General features: G+C 48.3%; 1 protein-coding gene across 7 annotated transcripts in view; it reads right to left on the reverse strand.

The window, feature by feature from the left end:
* The window catches only part of IQSEC2 (IQ motif and Sec7 domain ArfGEF 2), an 85,508-nt gene that overhangs the window by 31,505 nt on the left and 29,539 nt on the right, over positions 1–24,464 (reverse strand). For 3 of the 7 annotated variants that reach the window (XM_036919060.2, XM_036919064.2, XM_036919065.2), the window contains one exon: positions 18,589–18,684. The exons of 1 other annotated variant lie outside the window; for it this stretch is intronic. In XM_036919060.2, the coding sequence (XP_036774955.2) occupies positions 18,589–18,684 (96 nt within the window). Of the gene's footprint in view, positions 1–8,181; positions 8,890–18,588; positions 18,685–21,198; positions 23,664–24,464 lie in introns of those variants that run through there. 3 more of the 7 variants (XM_036919066.2, XM_036919062.2, XM_036919063.2) reach the window with 3 other exon arrangements.

The following is a 24,464-nucleotide window of genomic DNA, read 5'->3' on the forward strand; positions in this document are numbered from 1 at the left end:
CAGCTGGGCCAGACTGAGGGTGGGTGGGCCAGATCCCCTCCCGCAGTCGCATCCTTCCAGCTTCCTCACAGATATAGTGATGCTAATACTTAAAGGTCAGAGGGAGTCCCACCAGCCAAGCTGCCCTCATGGTCCCTTCCCTTCAGGCTCCCTGGCCTTCACAGCCCTATTCCCTTATTCCCTTCAGTCCATCGCCTCACAGCTCCATCCTCTTAGCCTCTTTTCCCTCAAGGCTGGGTCTTCTCACAGTATTGTCCCCAGCCCTACTCACCCCTCATAGCCTGGTCCCCTCATGGCCATGTCTTCTCACAGCCTCCTCCCCAGACCGGTTTCCTTCCAGTCTTGTCCTTTCAAGCCCCTTTTACTAATAGTCCAGTCCCCTAACAACTCCATCCCTAAACCATCCACCCACCCCACCAGACCTCTTCCCCAGAGAACTCCATCCTGAACTGGCTCTGTCTACAACACGGTGTGCTGTGGTTTCCCTCCCAGCCTGATCCCCCAGCACCACCCTAAATCAGCCCTGTCCCCAGGTCTGAGGTCTACTCCTACATCCTGCACCTCCAGGTATCCCCTCAGCCCTGTCCCCTCCCTCTGCCCCACCCCTGTCCTGAGCTGCCTGGATTCCTCAGGCTTGGCTAGTTCCCAGAGTTTCCTGGCTACAAGGGCTCAGGCTCAGTAACAGTGGGAGGTGCCTCCAATCCAGCATCCTCACAGGTAAAGAGCTGCCCTGCGGGGCAACTTCCTTTTTCTCCTCATGGCCTCCTCTGCTCAGCTGGGGGTGGTGGGCAGGAGTCTCTAGGCTGAAGAGTAGTAGGAGCTGGGCACTGGGCGTTGCCTGCCCTGGTTACGCAGAGCTGTTCCGCCAGACCTGCTCCCATGGTGCCATGGCAACGAGGCTGCCAGGGAACTCAGGTGGCAACAGTACCCAGGTGCCCTGAGCTGAGCAGGCATGGTGAGAAGCCACAGAGGTGGGGAGAACAGGGGAGGGAGGTCCGGAGGACAGGGACATGAGGATTGTGGGGAGGGAATGGGCGTGGCCGGGGCCCAGAGAATGGTCTGGTTTGGGCAGGCACAAGGTTGAGGGGCATCCTGGCTGGTGAAAAGGTTAAGAGGCCACTGCCCAGCCCCTACTTGGCAGAGGCCATGGGTGAGCTGGGGTGGATATAGGGGGGATCCCTACTAGTACAGAAGCTTGAGCTGCCACAGACCTGCTAGCCTTGCAGAAGAGCACATTGAGCTGGGTACTGGGTGCCATGGGGAGGCTGTATCCCCCATAAAACTGGGTCCTGGGCTGCAGGGTAGAGTTCAGCTCTACCCTAGTGGGAGCTCCCGCCCACCGCTCATCCTCCACCCTTCCACATGTCAGCCTGCAACACTTCCAGGAGCAAGTGGAAACAGATGGGGGTACTGCTCTCCACCCCAAATTATCTCTCCTTCTGGGCCCCAGGGGCCTGTGAAGTCAGGCCCGCCCAGCTCCCCAGGCATCTAAGATGCTCCTCACCTCCTCCTCTGGATGGCAGCATCCTGCCCACCAACCCTTCAAACCTCTTCCCTCCCAGCACATAGCTCAAGCCCAGGTTTGATCAGCTGTCTCCTCTGTTCATAAACCATCCACAGCTCCCACTGCCCACAAAAGACAGCCCAAGTTCTTTATTCTGGCATTTGAGGCCTCTCCAAGATACAACAGCTACTAAGTGTCAATAGAGTACCTAGCACATCAGGCACTGTTCTTACCATTTCACATTTAATAACTTATTCACTCTTCAAAAGAACCCTGTGAGATAGGTATTCTTTACTTTCATTTTACACAAAAAGGAACTGAGGCCTGGAGAAATTAGTAACATATCTATGGTCCACAGCTACTAACCATAGAGCCAGGATTCAAATCTAGGCAGTCTGACTCCAGAAGCTCACACTCTTAAACATTAATCCACACTGTAGGGTTGGCTGCCGACCGTGCTCCCATTCCATCCACCCTTCCCTCCAGCTTGGCCCAGATCCTCTTTCTTCCAAATACTCCTCGGCTTTCTACCTCCCGAACTGCTCATACCTTCCACCTGGAACATAGTCCCTATCATCTCTGCCATCTGCAATCTGAGAGATCTCCCTACACCCTAGTTCAATCAAGATTCAGGTCATATGCCACCACTACGAAGCCCTCCTGAAGCCCGCCTCCAGCCAGAAATCATTGCTGATCCTGTTCAGAGCTCCCACACACAGCACATGTCTGTCCTTCTTTTTGTGGCGCAGGTTAGCTTTGGCAAAGCGTGACAGTTATTTGTGTTCAAGACTCCCAGAATCCCAGCACAGGAAGAAGATTTGGTAATCTCCTAGTTCGCACAGAGCACAAGGCCTAGAACACAGTAAGTGCTTGATTAAACTTCTGGAGAGAGAGAGTTCATGAATGAGCTCTGATGGCTATGCTAATAAATCCTCTCACCTGAACCTCAACCTCAGCCTCCAGTCTCCTCTCCTAATCCATTCTCCATCCTGTGGTCAGAGAGAGCTTAACAGAGTACAAATCTGACCATCTTGCTCTCCCACTAGAACCCTTCCACAGCTCCTCATAACTCATTCAACAAACAACAATTGAGCATATTCTGTGTTCCAGGCACATGTAGGATGCGGGAAATATGATGAATGAAAGGCATAAGATTTATTCCCTCAGGGAGATGACATTCTAGTGGGAGAAGCTAACTATAAATATATACTATCATTTCAGGTAGAGATAGGTGCTAGGAAGGAAAATACAGCAGAGTGATACAAGGCACTGTTTTAGATGTGGTGGCCAGGGAAGGTCTTTTTGAAGAAATGGCATATAAGCAGAACCCTGGTGTAAGTGGGGGAGTTAGTTTTGTGGTTATCTGAGGCAAGAGCAGTTCAGACAGAGCATAGAGACAGTTCAAAGGCCCTGAGGTAGATCTGTGCATGGAATGTTTGAGAAACAGTGAGGAGGCCACTATAGTTGGACGGGAGAATGATAGGAGGTGAGATAAAAGAAGTAATGGGCACCAAAATTGTGAAGGTCATTGAACCCATGACAAAGACTTTGGCTATTGCTCTGATTGAAATGAGCAGAGGTCGGCTTTACAGGAATCAAAATCCACAGGATAACCTCCAGCTTCCTCACCATAGCCATGGATGGCTCACCTGACCTGACCTCTGCTCATTCAATGTTTCCTGCTCATCCTTCAACATGTAGCTCAGGTGTGCCCTTCCATGCCTGCCTGCCCCCTCCACACAGGTTGTCTTACAGGCCCCTCCTCTGTGCTGCCATAGGGCCCTACAGTCACCTCTATTCCCAAGTTAACAGCATTATTTAGCTCACTGAATCCTCATATGTTATTGAGACAGGCACCATTAGCCCCATTTTATAGATGAGAGCCTCTCTGAGACTCAGAGAGGTGATGTAAACTTGCTCGAGGTCACATCCATTAAGCAAGAAAGTCAAGATGCAAACCCAGGGCTCAGGCTGTCTTTTCATGCTATCTTGTTGCCTCTCCCCGCTTCTGGCTCTTTGCTTCCCCTAGCTCTCCTCTCTTCGGCAATTCCCCCTGCAAAAGCCCATCCCCTATTTTGATTGCAAAGGGAATAGACCTGACAGTCTGACCTCTGTCAGCACAGCCACCCCTGAGAGAACCTGGTATTTTTGCCAGTTTTGGACAGTGCTTGAGTACATTGAGGACATTGTGGACATTGAGGACCTTGCTTGAGGGCATTGCTCCTGACATCATACACCCTGCTGACAAAATGGGACCTGGGCAAGTGGAATTCCTTAACTCAGGACACCCCAAACAGGGGCATGCAGATCACATGGAAAATCTCTCTCTTCTCTCTCTCTCTCTCTCTCTCTCTCTCTCTCTCTCTCTCTCACACACACACACACACACACAGGCACTGTCTTCTGGACTACTGTGGAAACAACTTGAGAGCATCTACCGCAGTTGGGGGAAAAATCATATTACACAAATAACCACAGCACAAAGCTGAAAGTTCTCAGGCTAGGTAACAGAGGAATTGCTGGGGGAGGTCAGGAGAGAGATTCCTTCTGCTTGTGGGTGGCTGAGCAGAATAACAATAAACTCGCACTTACAGCTCACCTTCCCTGTGTCAGGCATTTTCTGCACATTTTTAAACGTGCATGGAAAACGTGAAGGAAGAATTAGGTTTCCTATTTTACAGGAATATTTTGCAGAGGAAAAAAGCTCTGAGGGGGAACGTGACTGCCAAAGTCTCAGAGCTAGCAAGTGGCAGAATAGGAATTTGAAGCCCAAACCTGCTGCTTTTGAAGGCTTCCTGGGGGAGGAAGCTGTTGAATGGGGTCTTGCCTAGGAGGAGTTGTTAGAAATAAGGAGTAAGGGACCTTGTGAGCCAAGATACTAAGATGGGAGGTAGTGGGGAAGGACATTCCATAGGGATTCAGGGTGGGCTGCCCATGGTGTAGGGCACTGACCCTCCCTAGATACTGCTCCTAATGGGAGGTCTCTCTCCTTCCTTCCCATTACTGGCCCTGTCCAGAGCAGGCAGCCAGCAGGGGATGGGATCAGGATGCAATTGCCATGGAAATGAATGGGGGCTGTTGCTATGGATACCATAAGATAAGGGCAAGAGGAAGCTAGGGATGCTGAGGACAATCCCCATGACAACTCAGGCTGGAAAAGCGGGGATGGGGGGGTGGGGGGGGACTGGAAGTAAGAGAGAAGAAAAACAGGATGAGGAGGTCAGCACACCTAGATGAAGCCTCGGACTTTGGGCTCTGGAAGAAAAACTGGTCAAGGAGACTGGACCCAGTAGAGGGGCAGAGGGACTCCAGTCACCCTCTCTCCCAACAGCTATTCTGCAAGCTGTTTCTACTGCCTAATCCCAGCACCACAGAGATTGCAAACCCAGGGCCAGCCCAGCTTGGCACATGGGCTGGCAGCAGGGAAGGAGGCCATCAAAGGGACTGACTGGGTAGACAGTGGGTGAGCACAGGCTTGGGAGCACACCAGTCTGGGTTGGAATCCCGGCTCTGCTTCTTTGCAGCCCTAAAAATAATAGTTGTCATTTACTGTGTACCTATTTTTTGCTAGGCCTAGCAGGTCTGCAAAGTCTGGGTTGTTCTCCCTGAAGGGATGATACAGATGACTAAACTGAAGTACTGAGAGATGAAGTCACTTTCCCTAAGTGTCAAAGCTCAGCAGTGGCAGAGCCATAAGTCAAATCTAAGCACTGAGCAGCCTCTCCAAGGTCGAGTCCTTGAGTTTTTCAGCTGCTCGTGCCCTCCCACCATGGCACGCAGAGGACTAGAGGTTGGGTGAATATTTGTGGAGTGTATGAGTGAGGAAGCAACCCAGAAGGAAGCAGGAAAGACTGAGGTGAGACAGAAAAACACCTGACTTCGAGACTGATGACTCGTAGGTTTGGCTGGCCAAGGGCAGATCTGCAGAACTGGAGTGGACTTACTGAACCATCCAATTCCTCAGATACAGATTGAGGCCCAGGAAGTCAAAGTGCCCAGGCTGCACAGGAGGAGAACCCAAATCCCCTACCTCCCAGGCCAAAGTTCCCCTTTGGCTTCAGAAGCACCCGCTGAATGTATCCAGCACCCCCTACTCCCACCTTGCACCTTCTAGGTTGAGCTGATCTGCATTCCCAGCCTGTGCCCATGCTCTTCCTTTGTTTCCTCTGCCCAGGGTGTCTTCCCTCCCCTCTTTACCCACAGACTCCATCAGTCTGGGTGAGCTCATCTGCCTCTAGCAGCACCCTGAGCAGCCAAGACCTCCTGGGAAGTTGGTTCTAATTCACTCCCATCCCCTACTGAGACTGACAGGGTCATTGACCCCCCTGCTCTGTTTCATGCACAGTCATGCCACTGGCAGTCCTTATCAGTAGTTAACAGGTGATTCTCTCCTGAAGTGTCCACTCCCAACCCTGCTCTTGTTTCCCAGGGGCAGTGCACTGCTATGACTCATCCCTGAGGATCCTCCATGCCCAGGTCAGAGCCCAGTACACAGCCTATAAGTGCTCCCCAGCCACTTTGGCCCCCTAGAATGACAGGTGGCAGGCATGTGTGTCTGTGTGACCATCCTGCCTGATAATTGCCACCCTAAAAACTACAGCCCCACATGCTCAAAAGCCACCCACACCCAGTCTTGTGATTATCTCCACCAGGCACATGCAGAGAGCCTGCCAGGCACAAATTCACCACCTCATGCAATTGACTTCACACTCAGAATTCCTCACACCTAGTTTCAAACAATCACATGCCTTCAGATACACTGATCTCTCAGTCCTGATCGACCTGCCTGGCCTCATGTAAAGACATGCACACATATGTACAGGCACACCAATTTCCTCACAACTGTTAGAAGCCCTCCTCTTTCCCACAGCACAGACCCTAGGCCAGTTTGGTCACCTACACAGGGGTCTACATCCCCATGGTGACCATCATGGCCATCTGACTTTGATTTGCCCTCTCCCTCCATTTACTTGCAACCCTGCTTCCCCACTTCCTTCTATTTCCAATCAAATGAAGGGTAGAATGGTCTCCTCCCCAGCCACAGGTCACCTAGACTCAAGGACCTGGCAAGCCAAACAGAACAATCTGCACACCGTTCTGCAACAGGATCCTGGAGCTCTCCACCAGGTTTGTCCATGCCATCCCTGTCTCCTACAATGCCTCCTCACCTCACCACCTATTCAAACCCTTTCCAGCCTTCCACTCTTGCCCCTCCTCCTCCAGGAAGCCCTCCTGGACACTACTGCTGCCCCTGCCCCCTCCCCCACCACTGCCTCCACATCTTCCTCCTTTCTGTGCCAGGAGCATATTTTGCTCATTGCTGAAACCATACATGCTCAATCATTTTGGCCCTTCATACCTGCCTAGTTTCCCAAAGGAATTCTCATCTCCCCTGGGAGATGGAGAACTTCAGGAGAACACAGCTACTGTCTTACTTTTGATCCCTCATGGTATTTATCCTGAAGCTTTGCACACAGTAGGTGCTCAAGCAATGCCTTCTGGAAGAATAAATAGGGAGAAAGGAAGAGAGAGAGGGAGGGGAGAAATAAATGAGAATCTGAATGAGTGAATGAGAAGAGGAGTTGAGTGTCTGAGTGAGACAATGAGTGAGGGAATGAGGTGACCCTTGGGGAAAACTACAGGAACAATGTGATGGGGATGCTGAAGGGAGGGGGAAAAGGAGAGCAGAGCCTGTCACCTGAGTCTTAATCAACGCAAGAGCCACCAATCACTGCACACTTGCTCAACAGTGCACCAGACCCTATACTGGGCTCCCTGTGTTTTCTTGCTAAACTTCACGACAACCCAGAGAGGCACATTAGTCTCACTATTCAGGAAGAAAGCTCAAGGAGAAGAAAAGACTTGCTTGAGGTCACACGGATGGTAAGTGGCAGAACCAAAAGGTAAACTCAGATTTCTCTGGTGCCAAAGGCTCAGAAAGGGAAAGCCAGAGTATGAGCCCACTTGGGGGTCGCCTGGCTTTGCTCCTAACACAGACACATCATGGAATGTGTGGGTCCTACAGCCCATAAAGGACACCTTCTATCCTCCTGCTGACAGCTTCCAGCATTTCTTCAAATCAGCTTCTGGCAGGTTGCAGGAAATATTTAAGGTCATTGCATCTGGGGGAAATGGCTTCCCCTCAGATGAAGAGATTGAGTTGTCGAATGAGAACCTTGAAAATACAAAATTATTGTAAATGATAGAATAATGACATCTTAAAACCACAGGATTGAAGAATCCCAAAATCACAGCATTGTAGAAATAGAAACCACAGGATTGCATGGAATGTGTCACCAAATTATCAATCTTACATTCATGTAATCAGTTTCTTGAAACTGTAGCATCTCAGATTGACAGAATGTCAGAGCTGGAGGAACCCTTGTAGATCCTCTGATCCGACCTCCCTCCTCTTTTTACACACAGGGAAACTAGGGAGCAGAAAGGTCAAGCAACATGACCAGGCAGGCCAGCTGATATGGCCTCAGGCTGATGAACGTGGCCATGGCTAGAGCACCACACCTCTCATTCACTTACTGAGTGCCTTCTGGGTGCTGACAACCAAACCCTGCTCTCTTCCCCCAGCCCACTCCCAGCCCCGGAGAGGAGAGAACAAGGGCCTGGTGAGGATGGGCAGAGGAAAGTGGGAGCGGGGCGGAACATACATCAGACAGAGAGAAGAGATCAGCTTTTATTGATGGAAATTCCTTTGTACACAGTGACATGCACTCTGAAAGGCCTTCTCCTCCTGATAATATTTACAGAGCATTATGGGAATGGCAGGGTCATGGGTTGAGGCCTTCAAGCAGAGGAGATGGCAGCGCTGGCCACAGCAAGGGAACAAGTGACAGGGAACTAGGCGGGCTGGGTCCCGTTCCCATCTGGTCCTCTGAGCCCTAGGCACCCTGCATCTCTGTTTGTGCTCACAGAGGACAGAGGTAGGTCCTTGGGATGTCATTTGGAGACCTCTCCAGGAGTGGCAGGCTCCAGGGTGCCTAGGAAGTGGGGTGCAGTGTGGGAGGGTCCAGGTACCAAGCTCCAAGCTCTACTGCTCCCACATTTTAGTCAGACCTAGGGATCCAGCCTTTATAAATGGGGGGCTGGAGTCCAGGGGAGACAGCAGTGGGGGTGGGGATTCCCAGAAGGAGGCAGGGGAGAAAGGGGCACGATGCTCGCCCAGCTGGTCCCTGAAGCAGGGACAGGGTCCCACAAGGGATCGCGGGGGCAGAGGGGGGTGGTTAAGGCTTTTGCTTCTGCATAGAAAATGACCCTGTCCTCTCAGTTACCGAGAGGAGGGGCTACTGCACTCGGAGGCCGGACAGCAGAACTGATGAGCGTCTTCCTCTTCCTCTTCCTCAGTCTCCTCCTCCTCCTCCTCCTCTTCCCTGGGGCCAGGAAGGGCAAGGTAGAGGCCACAGGCGGCGAGTGACAGAGAGAGGCAGAGGCATTAGTTTGCAGAGCAGGGGAGATACATGAAGGGCTGGAGCCAGGGAGATGGGGCTAGGATGGGGGATTAAATGGGGAGACCAGTGTGACAGATTATCCAGGGCCATACCCAACTCAGTCTCCAAGGAGCCTGTCACTGGTCCCCTCCTGAGACAGCCCTCCCCCACACCCAGGCTGGGCTCAGTCTTAAGGTCATGCCCAGGGTATATAAACCCCATTTCTGCCCTGACAGGTACCCAACCTTCATTTTCATATAAATAGTAGCAACCTGCTCTATGCTGGCACTTTCCATACACCATCTCATTTAACCCCCACAAGAACTGCAACATTTTAGAGATGAGGGAATTGAAGCTCAGAGGGGTTAGACAACCTGCCCAAGGTCACACAGTTGGTTGAGTGGCAAAGTCAGGATTTAAACCCAGAATTCTTGGATTCACCCCACCAGGTCTTTTGGGTGAACTTAGCAAATCTAGAAATCCACCCTGCCTCTGAAGGACCAAGATTTGTATTTCCCGAATGCTCTGAGTTGAGAAAATAGGAAATGCTTAGAAAGAGAATGTGGAAAGCGCACAGCATTGGAAACCAACAGACCTGGGTTCCAATGTCAGCTCTGTAAGTGCTTCCAGGCTGTGCCCCAGGCATGTTATTGCCCCTCTTGGAATCTTAGTTTCCGCATCTGTAAAAATGGGGCTCATGATGCCAACCCCACAGGATTGTTGCAATGAATGGAACATATGTCGAGTGCCTGGCAAACAAGAGCAATGGGAACATGATGGTGGTTATTGTTAACTGCTCATGAACTGAACTGAATTCCCATGGTGGTCATTTGCACCCACACAGGAGTGCCACAGTGGTGGGGAGGAGTCATTGCAAGAACAAGCACCTGTCCCTAGGGCACTGCCAAGTGGTACCAGGAGCCAGTCTGCACGTGGCAGTCACTGGAGCTGGGCTACAGCTTCATGGGGTGATGACAGACAGTAGGGCTCGGGAGACAGGTACCTCGGGAGTGAAAAGGCTGGTCTGGGGGATAGCCAATGAAACAGTAGCACTCACTCCCAGACCCCCTGGATCGGGGAGGCAGTAAGTATGGAATCCAGGAAACTGGAGGATTGGGAAGAGATGGGAAGAAAAGAGGACAGGCAAGGGAAGGCACTGCTGTCCATCTGACAAACAGACAAGCACACACACGTGAGCACGCACATACACACATGCATGTGAGCACACACTCTCCTCATACTCAGAGCTCCCTCCGACACATTGTTCCAGAGTCACTGAGTCAATGAAACCATGTGAACCAAGGCTCAAGTCCTAGGCAAGTAGCTCCCCCTTCTCTGAGTCTCCCATTCCTCATCTATAATACGAGAAGAAAACTCCACACCTCTCAAGACTGTCATGAGGAACAAATGATCTTCCAGTCCCACTGCTCACTCCTCTTGTATCCAGTCCAGGCCCCTGCTCCCCTTCACCCTTATACTACAATCACCTCCTAATTCCTCCTCTTACCCTCTGGACCATGAGCCTTCCTAATGAAGCCTTGGAGCATGAATCTCTTTTCTCAGACATGCACCTTGGCTCCCCAGTGCTTCCTGGATAAAGTTCAGACTCCTCAACTTGGCATTCAAGACCCCTCCACCATATGGCCTCACCTCACTTTTCCTGTCAGGTGGAAAAAGCACAGGCTTTAGAGTCAGACGGACCTGGGTTTGAATATTAGCCCCACCACCTACTAGCTGGGTGACCTTGGGTCCATTTCTTCACCGCTCTAGGGTTTATTTTCCTTATCTGCAAAATGAGAAAATACCTAGTCTACAGAATCTGGTGGGACTAAACAAAATTCAAGTATGTAAATCACCTGCCACAGGGTAGGTTTGATGCTTCATACATGAGAACTGCTATTATTACTGTCATTATCAGTGGTGTCAGTGTTATCCTGCTCACTCATGCCCAGCCTTCATCAACCTAGCCTGTTCGGGATTCCCTCAGCACATGCTTTTTCACACATCCTCTATGCCTCTGCTGACTCAATTTCTTCTTTCTGCACAGAACTTTGCATATCAAAATTCTATCTGAACTTCACAGCCCAGCTCAAATGCTGCTTCCTACAGGATGCCCTCCCTGACTCCCAGCCAGAAGAAGCCTTCTTTGCCTCCTCTTCACTCCAGCATCCATGACCTTGGTCAGAGATCTCCATTTGTTGCTTTGAAATTTCCTGAAACATTTATTTCACCAATCCCCTCAATGCTTTTGTATTCTCCCCAACTGGCAGCCCTGCTTTCCTTCTTAGTGAGAGATGGCCCCTATACTATTTAAGGCTATCCCTCCACCTGGGCTCTGGAGCCCACCCCTGGTACCTCCTCCACAACAATCATCCCCTCTCCCTGCTGTATTCCAACCTCTCCCTCTCTGTTGCGTCCTTCCTACCAACATTTATAGAAGCTCAAGTCTCTCCCATCTGGGAATAAAAACGCTTTGTCTGCCCCCACATCTCCCTCTAGCAATCAATGTCCCTCTCTTCTCTTCACAGCTAAACTTCTTGAGAAATTCATCTACACTGCCCATCTCTAGTTCAGTACCTCCCACGAGCTCTTCAACCCACTGCAATCTGCCTCATGCGCCCACCACACTGAAACTGTTCTCAGTAAGGTCACCCAGGACCTCCTAGCAGTTAAAGCCAATACACTCTCTTCCACCCTCATCTTACTTCCCCAGCTGTAACATTTGCCACTCTTCACAAACCCCTTCTGTGCACGGATGGCTCTTTCCTTCCTCTGCTTCTGTGAGCCCACTCCCTGCTGGTTCTCCTCCTACTTCTCTGACCACCCCCATCTCTTCTTCCTCTTCCATATGTAGTGGTACTTCTTCCCCAGTTCTGCTCTGGTCCTTTTCTTTTGCATTCCATGCTCTCTGTCAGCGATCTCACTCCATTCCAGAATTCAAAGCATGGCTGATGACCCCTGCAGCTCTCTCTCAAGCATGGATCTCTCTCCTGGGTCCCAGACCCCTCAAGCCTGATACTTACTGGAAGCTCCATGAGGATGAGCCTTGAATGTTCACAGGGACCTCAAACTCAGCATTTTACCACTGCAAATCTGTCTTCTTGCATTTCCCACCTCAGTGAAAAGCACCACCATCCACTCAGTCCCCCAAGCCCAAAACATACCTGTGAGTCACGCTAGATTCTTCCAGCTCCCTTAGGAAGTCAGCCACCAGATCCTGCTGATTCTACCTCCTAAATGACTCTAAAAGGCAATACAAGATCTGGCCCCTGCTACCTCATTTTCTACTTCTCTTGTCTCTTGTTCACTCCTTCTCCAATCATACTGGTCTTTCTGCTGTCCCTGAAACATGATAAGCACACTTTGCTTCAGGGCTTTTGCACTCAATGCTCCACATAGAAGGAACACTGTCCCTGGATAGGTATGGCACCAGACACATTCTATAGATTTAGTTGTTTATTTATTATTATCTGTCTCATCCACTGTAAGATCCATCAGGACAGGCATCTATTTTGTTTGGTGCTATAGCCCTAATGACCAGGACAGTATCTGGCACTCAGTATTTGTTGAATGAATGAATCCATTGCTAGGCCTGAACACTGCAGCTTACTGTGTGTTCTACCCTCAGTCATCTCCACCTCCCTCACCCATCCCCCATTATTTATTCAGTCTCTGACTCCAAACCTCTTCCTCCCAATCATCTGTCAAACCCGTCATCTCTGCCCGACCCCCATTGCCATTACCTAAGCTTATTTTTCTCTTGGATCATGGCAACAGCCTCCTCCCTTGTCTCCCTTCCTTCTAAAGTGCTCATTTGATCATGGCACTTTCCCTACTCAAGAACTGCTCATGGCTTTCCTACCACAAAAAAAGAAGTCTGTGCTTCCCAGACAGCTGTCTGAGACATGTCTAACCTCTGCACTCTCCAATGTTCTAGTCCACCCCCCAGCTTTCTGTACACTCTCAAAACATCCTCCCCCATCTTTATCTCTCAAATTCTTTATGGACCTTGAACAACTGGCTCAAACACTACATTCTTCAGGAAACTACCTGACCTACAAACCAGAAGTAATTCCTTTCCAAAATCCATAGAGAAGTTAAGTGTCTCCAGTGTCATTCAGGATCTCCAAGAACCCAGAGTAGGGTGGTAGTCAAGAGTTATGTGTGAGACCAACAACTCTGGGTTCTGGGTGAGCATCAGTAGAGGTTCCTCTTGCACTACTACCCTGGACTCATGTTGCTCTGGGTCCTTTGCTAACACTGACTCATCCTTACCTCCTCCCTTTCCCTCACCTTTTTTTTTCTATTGAATCTATCTCGTTAATAACTCTCAAAGGATTTAGATTCCATCATTTAAAATTAAAATGTTTCATGGGCCACCAAAACCCCATATGGGATCCATGCTACCCAGCTTGAGAACCCCTGGCCCTACCCAATAACATCCAGGTTCTTGTGCATATGCTGTTTCTTCTGTCTGGAATGTTCTTCCACACTTCACCCTTCTGTCCCTGGCTAACTCTTACTCATCCTCTAAGACTCAGCTCTTAGGCTGAGTTGACCTGCACCAGCCCTAGATAGGGCCAGATCCCTTCCTCTGGGCTGCCACAGCCCCCAGTGGGCTCATCTGTCATAGCCTACACCAGTCTCCCCAGTTGACTGGGAACTTGTGGAAAGCAAGAACCATTACCTAAGCATAGGCATAGGCCCTGGCCACAGCATAACTCCATAAGTGTCTACTGCAATGGATACTAATACCAGCTACCCTTTTTTGAGTACCCATTATGTGCCAGGCACTCAGCAAGATATATTCTATTTATGATCTCTTCTACTCCTTAATAAACCCCATGATGTTGGGGGTACTGTGTTCCTTTTAACAGATAAGGAAATAGGCTCAGAGTTGTAAAGTGAGTTGTTTGAGGCCACCCAGCTAATAAGTGACAGAGTTGGGACTGAAACTGAGGTGTGTTGGCACCAACACAAGTATTGGCCCACCATGCTTCCCTGCCTTGGGCTGTAAGATTGGCATCAGTTAGAAGAACAGGACCAAGAACCAGGGCTAGAACACCCTGCCTGGGCTTCATTTCCCAGGACCACATACTAAGATTTTCCCTCCTGTGTCACCTTCATGCCAAGCCCAGGGACCTAGCTCTTCTTACAGTACAATCCCCTCCATCCCATGTACCACTCTCAGCCTCTTCATCCCCAAGCTCCACTATGGTCAGGCCTATCCTTTGCTCAAGAACCATCCCCAGACACACACATAGCTTTTAGATCCAATCCAAACCAATGATACACACTTGGCTCTGAGAAAAACAAGACACGGGTAGTCCTTGCCCTTCAAGAGTTGATAGTCACCCAGTAGTTTTACATGTACCATCTCCAATCCTAAACTCAGCCTTGAGGGGTAAGTAGGCATTCTCTTCATTACACAGATGAGGAAACACAGGCTCAGAGGTTAAATGGCTTGCCCAAGTCATAGAGTTGGTAAGTGGCTGAACTTGGACTTGAATAAAAGGTACTGACTCATTTATTTTTCCCCCATTAGGTCATCCTGCTCAGGAGAGCCAAAAAGTGGGCAAGACCACTTCTCATGAGGTTGGGGGATGAAGGGAAGTCATTATACGTATAGGAAACAGATGGTGTTAGGTGTCCTTCCTCTGAGCCATCTTCTGTCCCATCTAAACCACACTATGCTGTCATTGTCTATGTGTCTCTCTCCCTTCAAGAGTTGAGCTCCCTGGTGATAGGACCAGATACAGTTCATTCTCATATCCCACCAGGGCTCAGCACAGGGTCTAATCGAGAGCAGGCAGGGTAAATGCTTGCTGAATGAATGAGGTGGTGTTTGTGCTAGTTATTAAAAGGAAAAGCAATATATGAACAGCTGGATACAGGGAAACAGTATACAGGAGGAGGGAAATGAGTTAGTAAAAGTAAGGAAATGGAACCAAAGAAAAAGGCCAGTAATTTTGAAATTATGACAGAGTGTGTATAACATATTTTCATTGTTGTTATGGGGGTTTTCTTTACCTTACAAGAATGGGATCTTACTATAAGCCCTGTTCTGCAACCTGCTTTTTTCATATAACAGCAAGTCTTGGAGACCTTTCTCTGCCAGTTATCTTTTTCTTCTGATTTGCTTCAGAGTAATCCATAGTATGGGTAGATCATGAAGGAAGGGCTGTTCTCTACTGATGTGCATGTAGGTTGTTTTACTGTTACAAACAGTGCTGCAGTGAACATCTTTGCGTATGTCTGGAAATAGTTTTGAGGGTATGTTCCTCAAAGTTGAACTACTGGGCCAAAGGAATGCACATTTTGTTCAAAATGTAGATAAAAGTTATTTACGTTGCTTTAACATTTTTATCAGCCAGCTAAAAATAAAGATTATTCCTACTCCTATAGTCCTGTTTTTATTTTGATAAGCATACATCATGCAACCTTCTCATTAAGAGCTGGTTGAGAACTCTATCCTCTGAGGACAAGTGATAAAGAGTTGCACTGTATGGCTTTTGTTTGCAGCTGGGATTGGGGTGTTTTAGAAAAGGGCTCTGGTTGACCAAATTGGGGTCCATTTAAGTAGTAAAACCTTAGATAAATCTAGCTCCAATACATCGTTCTCAGATTGGAAGTATATGCATATATAAGATTCTGGTGGCAACTAACAAATCAGACCTATAAAAAATGGTACCAATTTGCACTCCAGTCAAGGCATATGAGAGGTTCTCTTTCCTCCCAACCCTTTCATTCTTTTCAGTTTTGTACTTTAACGTTGGTACTTCATTGTTGTTTTGGTTACATTTCTTTAGCTATTAGTAAGCTTGAGCATCCTTTCTAGCTCATCAGCTAGTGAATGTCTTTTTCTTCTCTGAACTGTGAAATCATGTTATTTCTCCATTTTAAATGGGTTGTGTGCATTCTTATTCTTGATTTCCAGGGGATGATACAGATACAGAGATATTTACCTTTGCCTGATAACCATGTATCTCCTAGCCTGTTGTTTATGTTTTAACTTTGTGTATAGCATGGCTCTCTACACAGAAGTTTTTAGTTTTAATGTATTCAAAATCATTGCTCTTTACTTTATGGCTTCTAGGTTTTTAAGTCACACTCAGAAAGGCCTCTCCACCCTAATATTATAAAAATATTCTGGATTTTTCTTCTGGTACTTTCACAGTTTAATTTTTTGTATTTGTTTTTGTATGAGGTTTTAACTTAGTGTTTTCCCCAAACGGTAGCCAACAGTTCCAACCCATTTACTAACTCCCCACTGATTTGAATCAACTGTGTTCTTTATCACAAATTAAATTTCCATATAAATACACGGGTTTGTTTCTAAACTCTCTATTCTGTTCCATTTATGTAATCCTCTGTCTGTAATGATACAATATTTGCAATTTATGAAGCTTTATGGTAAGTTTTTGTACCTAATAGTGCAAGGCCCCCCTCATTGTTCTTTTTCAAGTTTTTCTTAGTAATTCATGGATAGTTACTCTTCCAAATGAACTTTAAAATCCAACTTCCCAATTCCCAAAGAAAATACCACTGAAATTTTAATGAGAAATGAATTGAATCTTTTGACCAAATTGGGAAAAAATGTCATTTTTACCATATTGAGTCTTCCCATCCAGGAATAGGATATGACTCTTGATTTATTCAAGTCTCCTAACAGCCTTTCATGAAATGTTAGTTTTTTACAGAGAAGTATTTTGCATTACTTATAAATACTAATTCATAAGAATTTTATCATTTTTTTCTGCTATTATGAATGGAACCTTTTCTATTATGTCTTCTAATTCGTTATTGCTGGTATTCAGAGAAGCTAGTGGTTTGGGTGTATATAGTTAATTTGTATCTACCCATCTCACTGAATTTTCTTATTAGTTGTAATAATTTTTCCTTTTATTCTTTTTGATTCTCTAAGTAGACAACCATGTCATCTTCAAATAATGCCAATTCTGACTCTTTCTTTCTAATACTTATACCACTTACTTCTTTTTTTAACCCCATTGGGTAAGACTTCAGAAAAAAATGTTGGTTAATGACAATGATAGTAGTCATCTGTGTTTTGCTCCTGAATTTAATATTTATCCAGCACTTCACTAGTACATTTGATGATTGTCTTTGGTTTCTGATAAAAATTCCTTACCAAGTTGTTTTTATTGATTCCTAGCTTACTGTACTTGTTATCCATTGCTGTGTACTAAATTACCCCAATATAGCAAGAGGTAACCAAGACATTTAGTAAGAGTTTTTAACTCAAGAATGGGTGAGTAATTTTATCAGATTGTTTTTTCAGCATTTATGGAGTTATGTGAGCTCTTTTCTTTAATCTACTAATTTAATCAATTACAATAAGTTTCCCTAATGTTGACTAACCCCTGCATTCCTGGAACAGATCTTCATTTGTCATGATAGTCTTCTTTTAATAGAGTGATGGATTCAGTTTGATAATCTTATTGAAAATATTTGTTACTCTATAAATTTGTGAGATTAGGCTATAGTTTTACTTTTTTTTTCTGTCTAAACCTGTCTAGTTATGCTAGCTTTCTGGAATGAACTGTGAAGCTGTCCTTCTTTTCATACTGTCTGCTCTCTCAAGATTCAGTAGAACTTCCATCATACAGAACTTCCATAATACCAACTGGACCTGGGACCATTTCTGATAAGAAAAACTTGATCATCTTTTTAATGTCTTTAATACTGTTCTATTCAGATTTTCTGCCACTCCTTAAGTCGTTTTGGTAATTTATATTTTTCTAGAAAACCATCCATTTCATCTAGGTTTTCACATTTATTGGTATAAAATTACATAAAGCATTTCCTTATGATTTTTCTTGTCTTCTCAGAATCTGTGGTTGTATCCCCTTTGTCATACCTTATTTTATTTATGTTTTCTTGCTTTTGTCTCAGTCATATCCACCAGAGAAGGGTCTGTACAGTTTACTGGTCTTTTCAAAAATCACCTCTTGGTTTATCAAAGCTTTTTTTTCTATTTCATTAATTTCTAGTTTAATCTTTAGTAATTATTTTATTCTGCTTCCTTTTGGTTGTTCTTTTTCCAGATCTTTAGTAGGATAATTAGTTCATTTGATTTAAACTGTCTTGTTCTCTAATAAAAGTATTTAAGACTACAGTTTTTCCTCTGGGAACCCCCATGGTCCTATCTTATAGGTTTTGATTTATAGTAGCTTTTTTGCCATTGCTATTAATGTCTCATTTTATTGCATTATAATTAGAAAATGTAAAATGTGTTTCCCAATTAACTTGGAAATAATATTGTCCTCCAAAGGTATGGACAGATTGTTCCCTCTGTCTAAACACCCTTCCCCATCCTATCCAACTGTCACACTCTTACTCATCCTTCAAAACGGCTCAGATGTTACAGAGTCTAGGGCCAACCACTCCCATTTTTGTGGGCAGGTATCTAGGGAAAGATTTTTAAGGAAGGACAAACCACAGATTCTGATTGTCCTCTTTGGTCTCCTGACTTAGTACCCCAGTTACTCTCCTCACACACTCAGACACCCATTCCACAATCACTCCAGGGGCTAGAGGGAGGTGGGAGAGGGGTCTGGCAATGATATTGCATATTTGTCTGGAAGGGTGAAGGATGGGTGAAGGGGTGAGTCTAGCTCTTACCTGCTCTCTGCCAGCCTGCCTGAGGGGGTAAGCTTCATGGAGTCAAGGACCTGAGTAGGACAGCAATACTGGTGTAGAATATGAGACGCTGTGGACCTGAGAGACAGCGAGAGACAGAGAGAGGAAGAGAGACAGAGAGAGAGAGACAAGGAAGGAGGGGAGAGGCAGGATGGGGAATGGGGACATGGAAGTGAGAGTGAGTGAAGGGGGAGGGAAGATGGGAAAGAATGGGTGGTGGAGGATAGGGAGTGGAAGAGGAGGAGCAGTGGTGGGGAGGCCAGGGAGGAAGGGAGGGAGCAAAGGAGGAAGGAAGGGAGAGAGGGAGGGCGGAAGGAAGGAAGGAAAGTAGGAAGGAAGGAGGGAAGGAAGGAGGGAAGGAGGGAGGGAGGGAAGGAAGGAAGGAAGGAAGGAAGGAAGGAAGGAAGGAAGGAAGGAAGGAAGGAAGGAAGGAAGGAAGGAAGGAAGGAAGGAAGGAAGGAAGGAAGGAAGGAAGGAAGGAAGGAAGGAAGGAAGGAAGGAAGGAAGGAAGGAAGGAAGGAAGGAAGGAAGGAAGGAAGGAAGGAAGGAAGGAAGGAAGGAAGGAAGGAAGGAAGGAAGGAAGGAAGGAAGGAAGGAAGGAAGGAAGGAAGGAAGGAAGGAAGGAAGGAAGGAAGGAAGGAAGGAAGGAAGGAAGGAAGGAAGGAAGGAAGGAAGGAAGGAAGGAAGGAAGGAAGGAAGGAAGGAAGGAAGGAAGGAAGGAAGGAAGGAAGGAAGGAAGGAAGGAAGGAAGGAAGGAAGGAAGGAAGGAAGGAAGGAAGGAAGGAAGGAAGGAAGGAAGGAAGGAAGGAAGGAAGGAAGGAAGGAAGGAAGGAAGGAAGGAAGGAAGGAAGGAAGGAAGGAAGGAAGGAAGGAAGGAAGGAAGGAAGGAAGGAAGGAAGGAAGGAAGGAAGGAAGGAAGGAAGGAAGGAAGGAAGGAAGGAAGGAAGGAAGGAAGGAAGGAAGGAAGGAAGGAAGGAAGGAAGGAAGGAAGGAAGGAAGGAAGGAAGGAAGGAAGGAAGGAAGAAAAAAAGAAAAAAACCACAAAGTCAAGAAAGAGAGGACGGCACTCGAACCACAAACAACACAATGACAACAGGGGGCAGCAGAGACAGAAGAGCCAGGCTGGGCCTCCTGTGTTCCAGGTGACTCCGTGGGGACCTTGGCCACGGAGACACAGGGATATCACAGCAGGAAAGGGGGAAGGGAGCCCTCCTCACACCAGACGCCACACGGGGAGGGAAGGGGGAGGGGGGAGAGAGAAAGAGAAAAAATGTCTGGGGGGCTAGGAAGGAAGGAAGGAAGGGAGAGAGGGAGAGAGGGAGGGAGGGAGGGAGAGAGTAGGAGGCTCTGGGTCCAAAGAGGGGGGAAAAACCCAGGCCAGGCAGGTGGAGGAAACACTATAGTAGGAGAGGGAGAAAGAGAGAAACCAAAAGAGACAAGGAAAGGAGAAAGACAGAGAAAGAGGAAGACAGAGAAAGGGCAGACAAAAGACACAGAGAGAAGACAGGGAGAGGCAGAGAGTACCAGAGCAAAGGAGAGGAGAGGAAAGGGTCAGGGAGAGCTGAGAAGGTCTTGTGGTCTTGGTGACAGGATGGGACTGGGGCTGAGTGGGAGGGTGGGGCCCAGCAAGCCAGGGGACTGGGTGGTTCAGAGCAGGAGTTGTTGCTTCCAAGGGACAGTGCACTGACCCCAGCCCAGGGCAGGGCCCATGCTCCACCCCAGCCCTTCCCAGATGCTGTGCCCCGACCCGTAGTACAGGGTCCAAATGCCCCACTGCCTCCTGCTCCCCCACCGATTAAAGTCCAAAGAATGGTAAAGGGGAGGAAGGACAGCAGGGTAATGAGGCTGAGGCCCTGGTCCCTGCCCTGCCCAGCACAGGGCAGACACTAGGAATGGAGCTGGCCCTTCCAAGTTGGCCAGCCCCTGTTCCTGTTCCTCACCAGCCTCTGAGGACAGGTCATAGTCAGGGCTGGCCATTCAGGAGCCCAAGTGAAGGCCCGGAGATGTGGCTTCAGGCCAGGTCAGTTGCCCAGTATCTCGCTTGCTGCGAATTTGAGAATGCCCAAATCTTAGAATCTTACAGAGAATCTTGGAATCTGAGACTCTTCTTATCAGAGACTCTGTAATAATCAACATCATCAGAAGACTGTTTCTCAAGTCCCATGTATGTGCCAGTCACCAGCCCAAGTCCTTGACTTGTTATCTCATTATACCTGAGACTTAGAGACCCTTAAGCTGCTGAAATGTTTGTATCAGAGAATCTCAGCAGCTACATGGAGCCCTGCAGTGCCAGACCAAGCTAGCATACCAGGGCAGCCACTGATCACACCCCCTCACAGGATCACACCACTCACAGGCTACCAACTGCATTCATCAGGACTCTGGAGTCCTACAGTGCTGAGCTCCCAGATTCCCATAGGCTCAGTCATTCTAGCTGCCTCCCTCCCCGAAGCCAAAGGCCTCCAATGTCCTAGAGGGGAGCCTAGAACCAGGAAGCCAGCAGGCTGCTGAATCAGCAGCCCAGGGACCGGTCCAAGCCTGGGCAGGAAAGGAGGGTGGCAGGCTGCAGAGTGGGGAGACCCAGGTTCCTACCTGCTACTCCTCCCGGGGGTCTCCACGGTCGGGACCTGTCGGGGGCAGGCCCCTGGCCGGGGCGGTACCTCCACCATGTCACCACCCCCTCCTCCCCAGTCCTTCCCTAGAAGGAGGAACTATGGAGGCGGGGCCAGGCCTGCTGGGCTGTAGGCCAGACTGCAACTAGAAACTTTGCTCCTTCCCCTGCTCTCCCAGGAGGGCTGGGAACTCCTAGTAAGAGGAAGCAGATTTGAGAACTCACGGTGACTCCTCTGGGCCAAACCCCAGGCTGGACTCCTTATGTGCCTGTCCCCTGGAATCTCCCCAAGCACCCTGTCAAGTATGTGTCACTAGCCTTACTCTCCTGAAGAGAAAATTGAGATGGAGAGACCATAAATAATTCAGCATAGGTACTATAGATAGTAAGTGGCAGAACTGCAAGATCAGGACCTGGTTTGGCTATTCCCAAATCTGGAATCTTTTTCCTCGACCACACTGCTGTCCTGTGAATACAGAAACCTTTCCATAGAAGCTTTTCACAAACATTCTTATCTTCCACACAGTTAAAGAGATTGTTTGGTTGTTGTGCTAGGATGATCCAGATCAAGTAAAGTTCACATCACTCATTTTAGGAGATCAAGATGAGGCCCTGGCCAATATTCTTAACCATTGCAATAAGCTCTCACTCTCTTCTATGTTGTTTTCTGGACTGGCTAAGAGAAATGCTTCCTGGAGAGAAAAACAAAAATCAGAAGAAACACAATTCATGATCAAGAGGCTGTTCTTTCAAGGAAATTGCCGCCACCTGATTTCACAGATGGGGAACTTGAGCATGGAGAGGGGAAGAAAGTTCATACAGCCAGTCAGAGTAGAACCCAGGTTCCCTGACTTCCCACCTGCCTATCACAATAATCTCTCCTCCATATGTGCGGGCCTGGAGAAAGGAGATAATTGGGAGGACTTGAAGGATGCAGGGCCCCTGAGGAGTACCACAGATCCAGCTCAGAGCGCTCCTGTCCTTTTGTGGCCTCAGAGCCCAGGCCCCTGGCTGTTCTGAGCAGAAGGTGGCCCTGGAAGGGGCTAGGGGGCTAGTGACCTAGAAGGAATAGTTGCTGACAGGCAACAGGCCAGCCTTCTTGCCTTCCTGCCTCCCTGCTGGGGCAGCTGGTTCCTCTCAAGAAAGCCAAGCTGCCTAGAGAGACAGGCAAAGTTGGCATCTGTGGGCCCTTTGAGGCCTCCTCTCCCTAGGCCTACCCCCTAAAGCCCCCTGGGCCTCAGGGCTCTGGCCTCAGCCCCTGCTTTTTTCTCTCTCCTCCAGCAACTCTAGCTCCTGCTTTGTGCCCATTTGCAGTTTGGCCCTAAGGCTGATGCTGTGACCTGGGACAAGCCTCTTCTCCACTCTGGGGAGGCAAAGAGGCTACACTTTGGTTCCTGGTAGACGAGTCCCAGCTCTACCACGTATTAGCTGGGTACCCACTCTGAGGCTCAGTTTGCTTATCTGTAAAAGACCAATGGCAATTCCTACCTCATGGATTCTTGTGAAGATTCGGTGAGACAAATGTGTACAGGATGAAGAGTCTCAGCCTGAGCTTGAGAGTCTGACCCTTCTCTCAAGGGGGTGGGGCAGACCCATGGGAAGCCTGCTTGTTTCAGAGAAGGGAAGATTTCTAGAAAAATCTCTCCTAATCATGGCCACTCTTGGCATTCAGACATATCTGAGCATGTTGGGTAGACTCATGTAATGCCCACTAGGGGCTGAGGGAAGAAGGAATTAAGTGTGAGGAGCTGGATCGAGCCATGCGGCACTGGTGAGGCCTTCATTCACTTATAAAACAAATCTTGTGGACCAGGCAGTGGGCTGGGGGGCAGATATAGCTTTGATATAAGCTATTAGTCAATGTCCTGATCTCATGGAGCTTATATCAAAGTGAAAGGAGACAGACATTCAACAACTAAGGGAATTAAGCTGGGCAAAAAGTGGAGGTAGCAGCAGAGCATGTTCCAGGTAGAGGAAGTCACTTGGACAAAGGACCTGAGGTAGTACTTTCAAGAACTGCAAAGAGGCCAGCGTGGCTGACTGGAAAAAGCAAAGGGGAGAAAGGCAAGACTAGAGATGTAGGCAGGGGCCTGATCATGCAGAGCTTCGGAGACCGTGATAAAGTTTCAGTATTTATACAAAGAGCAGTTTGGCAGCCTGCAGTTCGTGGACAGGTATGGGGGGAGTGCCTCTAAAGCTCATGAAGTCGTATGAAAGATATTAATGAGTAACAACATGGCTCTGAGGAGAGCATAGCTTTCCTCAAGATGCTCAGAAAGGTTTGTGATCCCAAAAGGGCAAGGAAGCTCTGTATATGATTCTATTCACTAAGTGCCTACCAGGAGCCAGTGGCAGGCATCCTAGAACCTTTTATGACTGGCCCCTACCCCCCACCTCCAGTTAGTCTCCATCTTCCCCACATCTTCAACTGGTGCTGCACCCAGACAGAACTGCTTGCAATTCTCGACCACTCTCTGCTGCTCTCCATGCCTCCTCCTCTTTGTGATGCCCCTCTGCTCAAAAGGCCCGTCCCCGCTCCCTCACCCCCACTGTCACACACACACACACACACCTCACTAGCTCTCCCTTGTCCTTCACAAGTCAGCTCAGAGGTTGTGCCCTCTGGGAACCTGCCCTGATCCCTCCCCTGTCTCCTTCTTACCCTGTGCTTGTATCAGCACTGTCTGTTCACATGCTGTTGCCCCTTCTGGGCCAGGAGCTCTGGGAGGACAGGAGCTGTGTCTTATTCATCCCAGTGTCTCCATCATCCACATAGGTCATTAAGTGTTGGGGGAGACTGACAATTCTCACTGAGGTGGAGGCTGCAAGGTGGGCTCATGGACACTAGAGGGCACTGCAGCCAGTGGAATCCTGGCCTGACGCTGTCCAGGTGTACTGATGCTGGAAAGGCTGGGTCTGGGACCTGGCACATGTGGAAGTGTGGAAACTCTGCTCCTGGGTCCTGCAGCTCCTCAGCCCTGGGCCTAACAGACCAAGGTCCCAGTTCCAACCTCCCAATTCACTTTCAGCTCCCTTCCCAGACTCTTTCTCCACACAGCCCCATCCCACTGCAGCTACCGCTTTAGTTCTTCACAAATGGAAACAGCTGCCACACACGCCTTCCACAGCTCTGGCACACATTTTTGCTCTGCCTGCGACACTCTCCACTTCACCTCACCTGTCCCCACTCCTCACCTGGCCAACTTCTACTCACCTTCCCAGTCTCAGCTCACATATCCACTTGGAG

This window comes from Manis pentadactyla, chromosome X (assembly GCF_030020395.1).
Source record: "Manis pentadactyla isolate mManPen7 chromosome X, mManPen7.hap1, whole genome shotgun sequence".
Classification (NCBI taxonomy): domain Eukaryota; kingdom Metazoa; phylum Chordata; class Mammalia; order Pholidota; family Manidae; genus Manis; species Manis pentadactyla.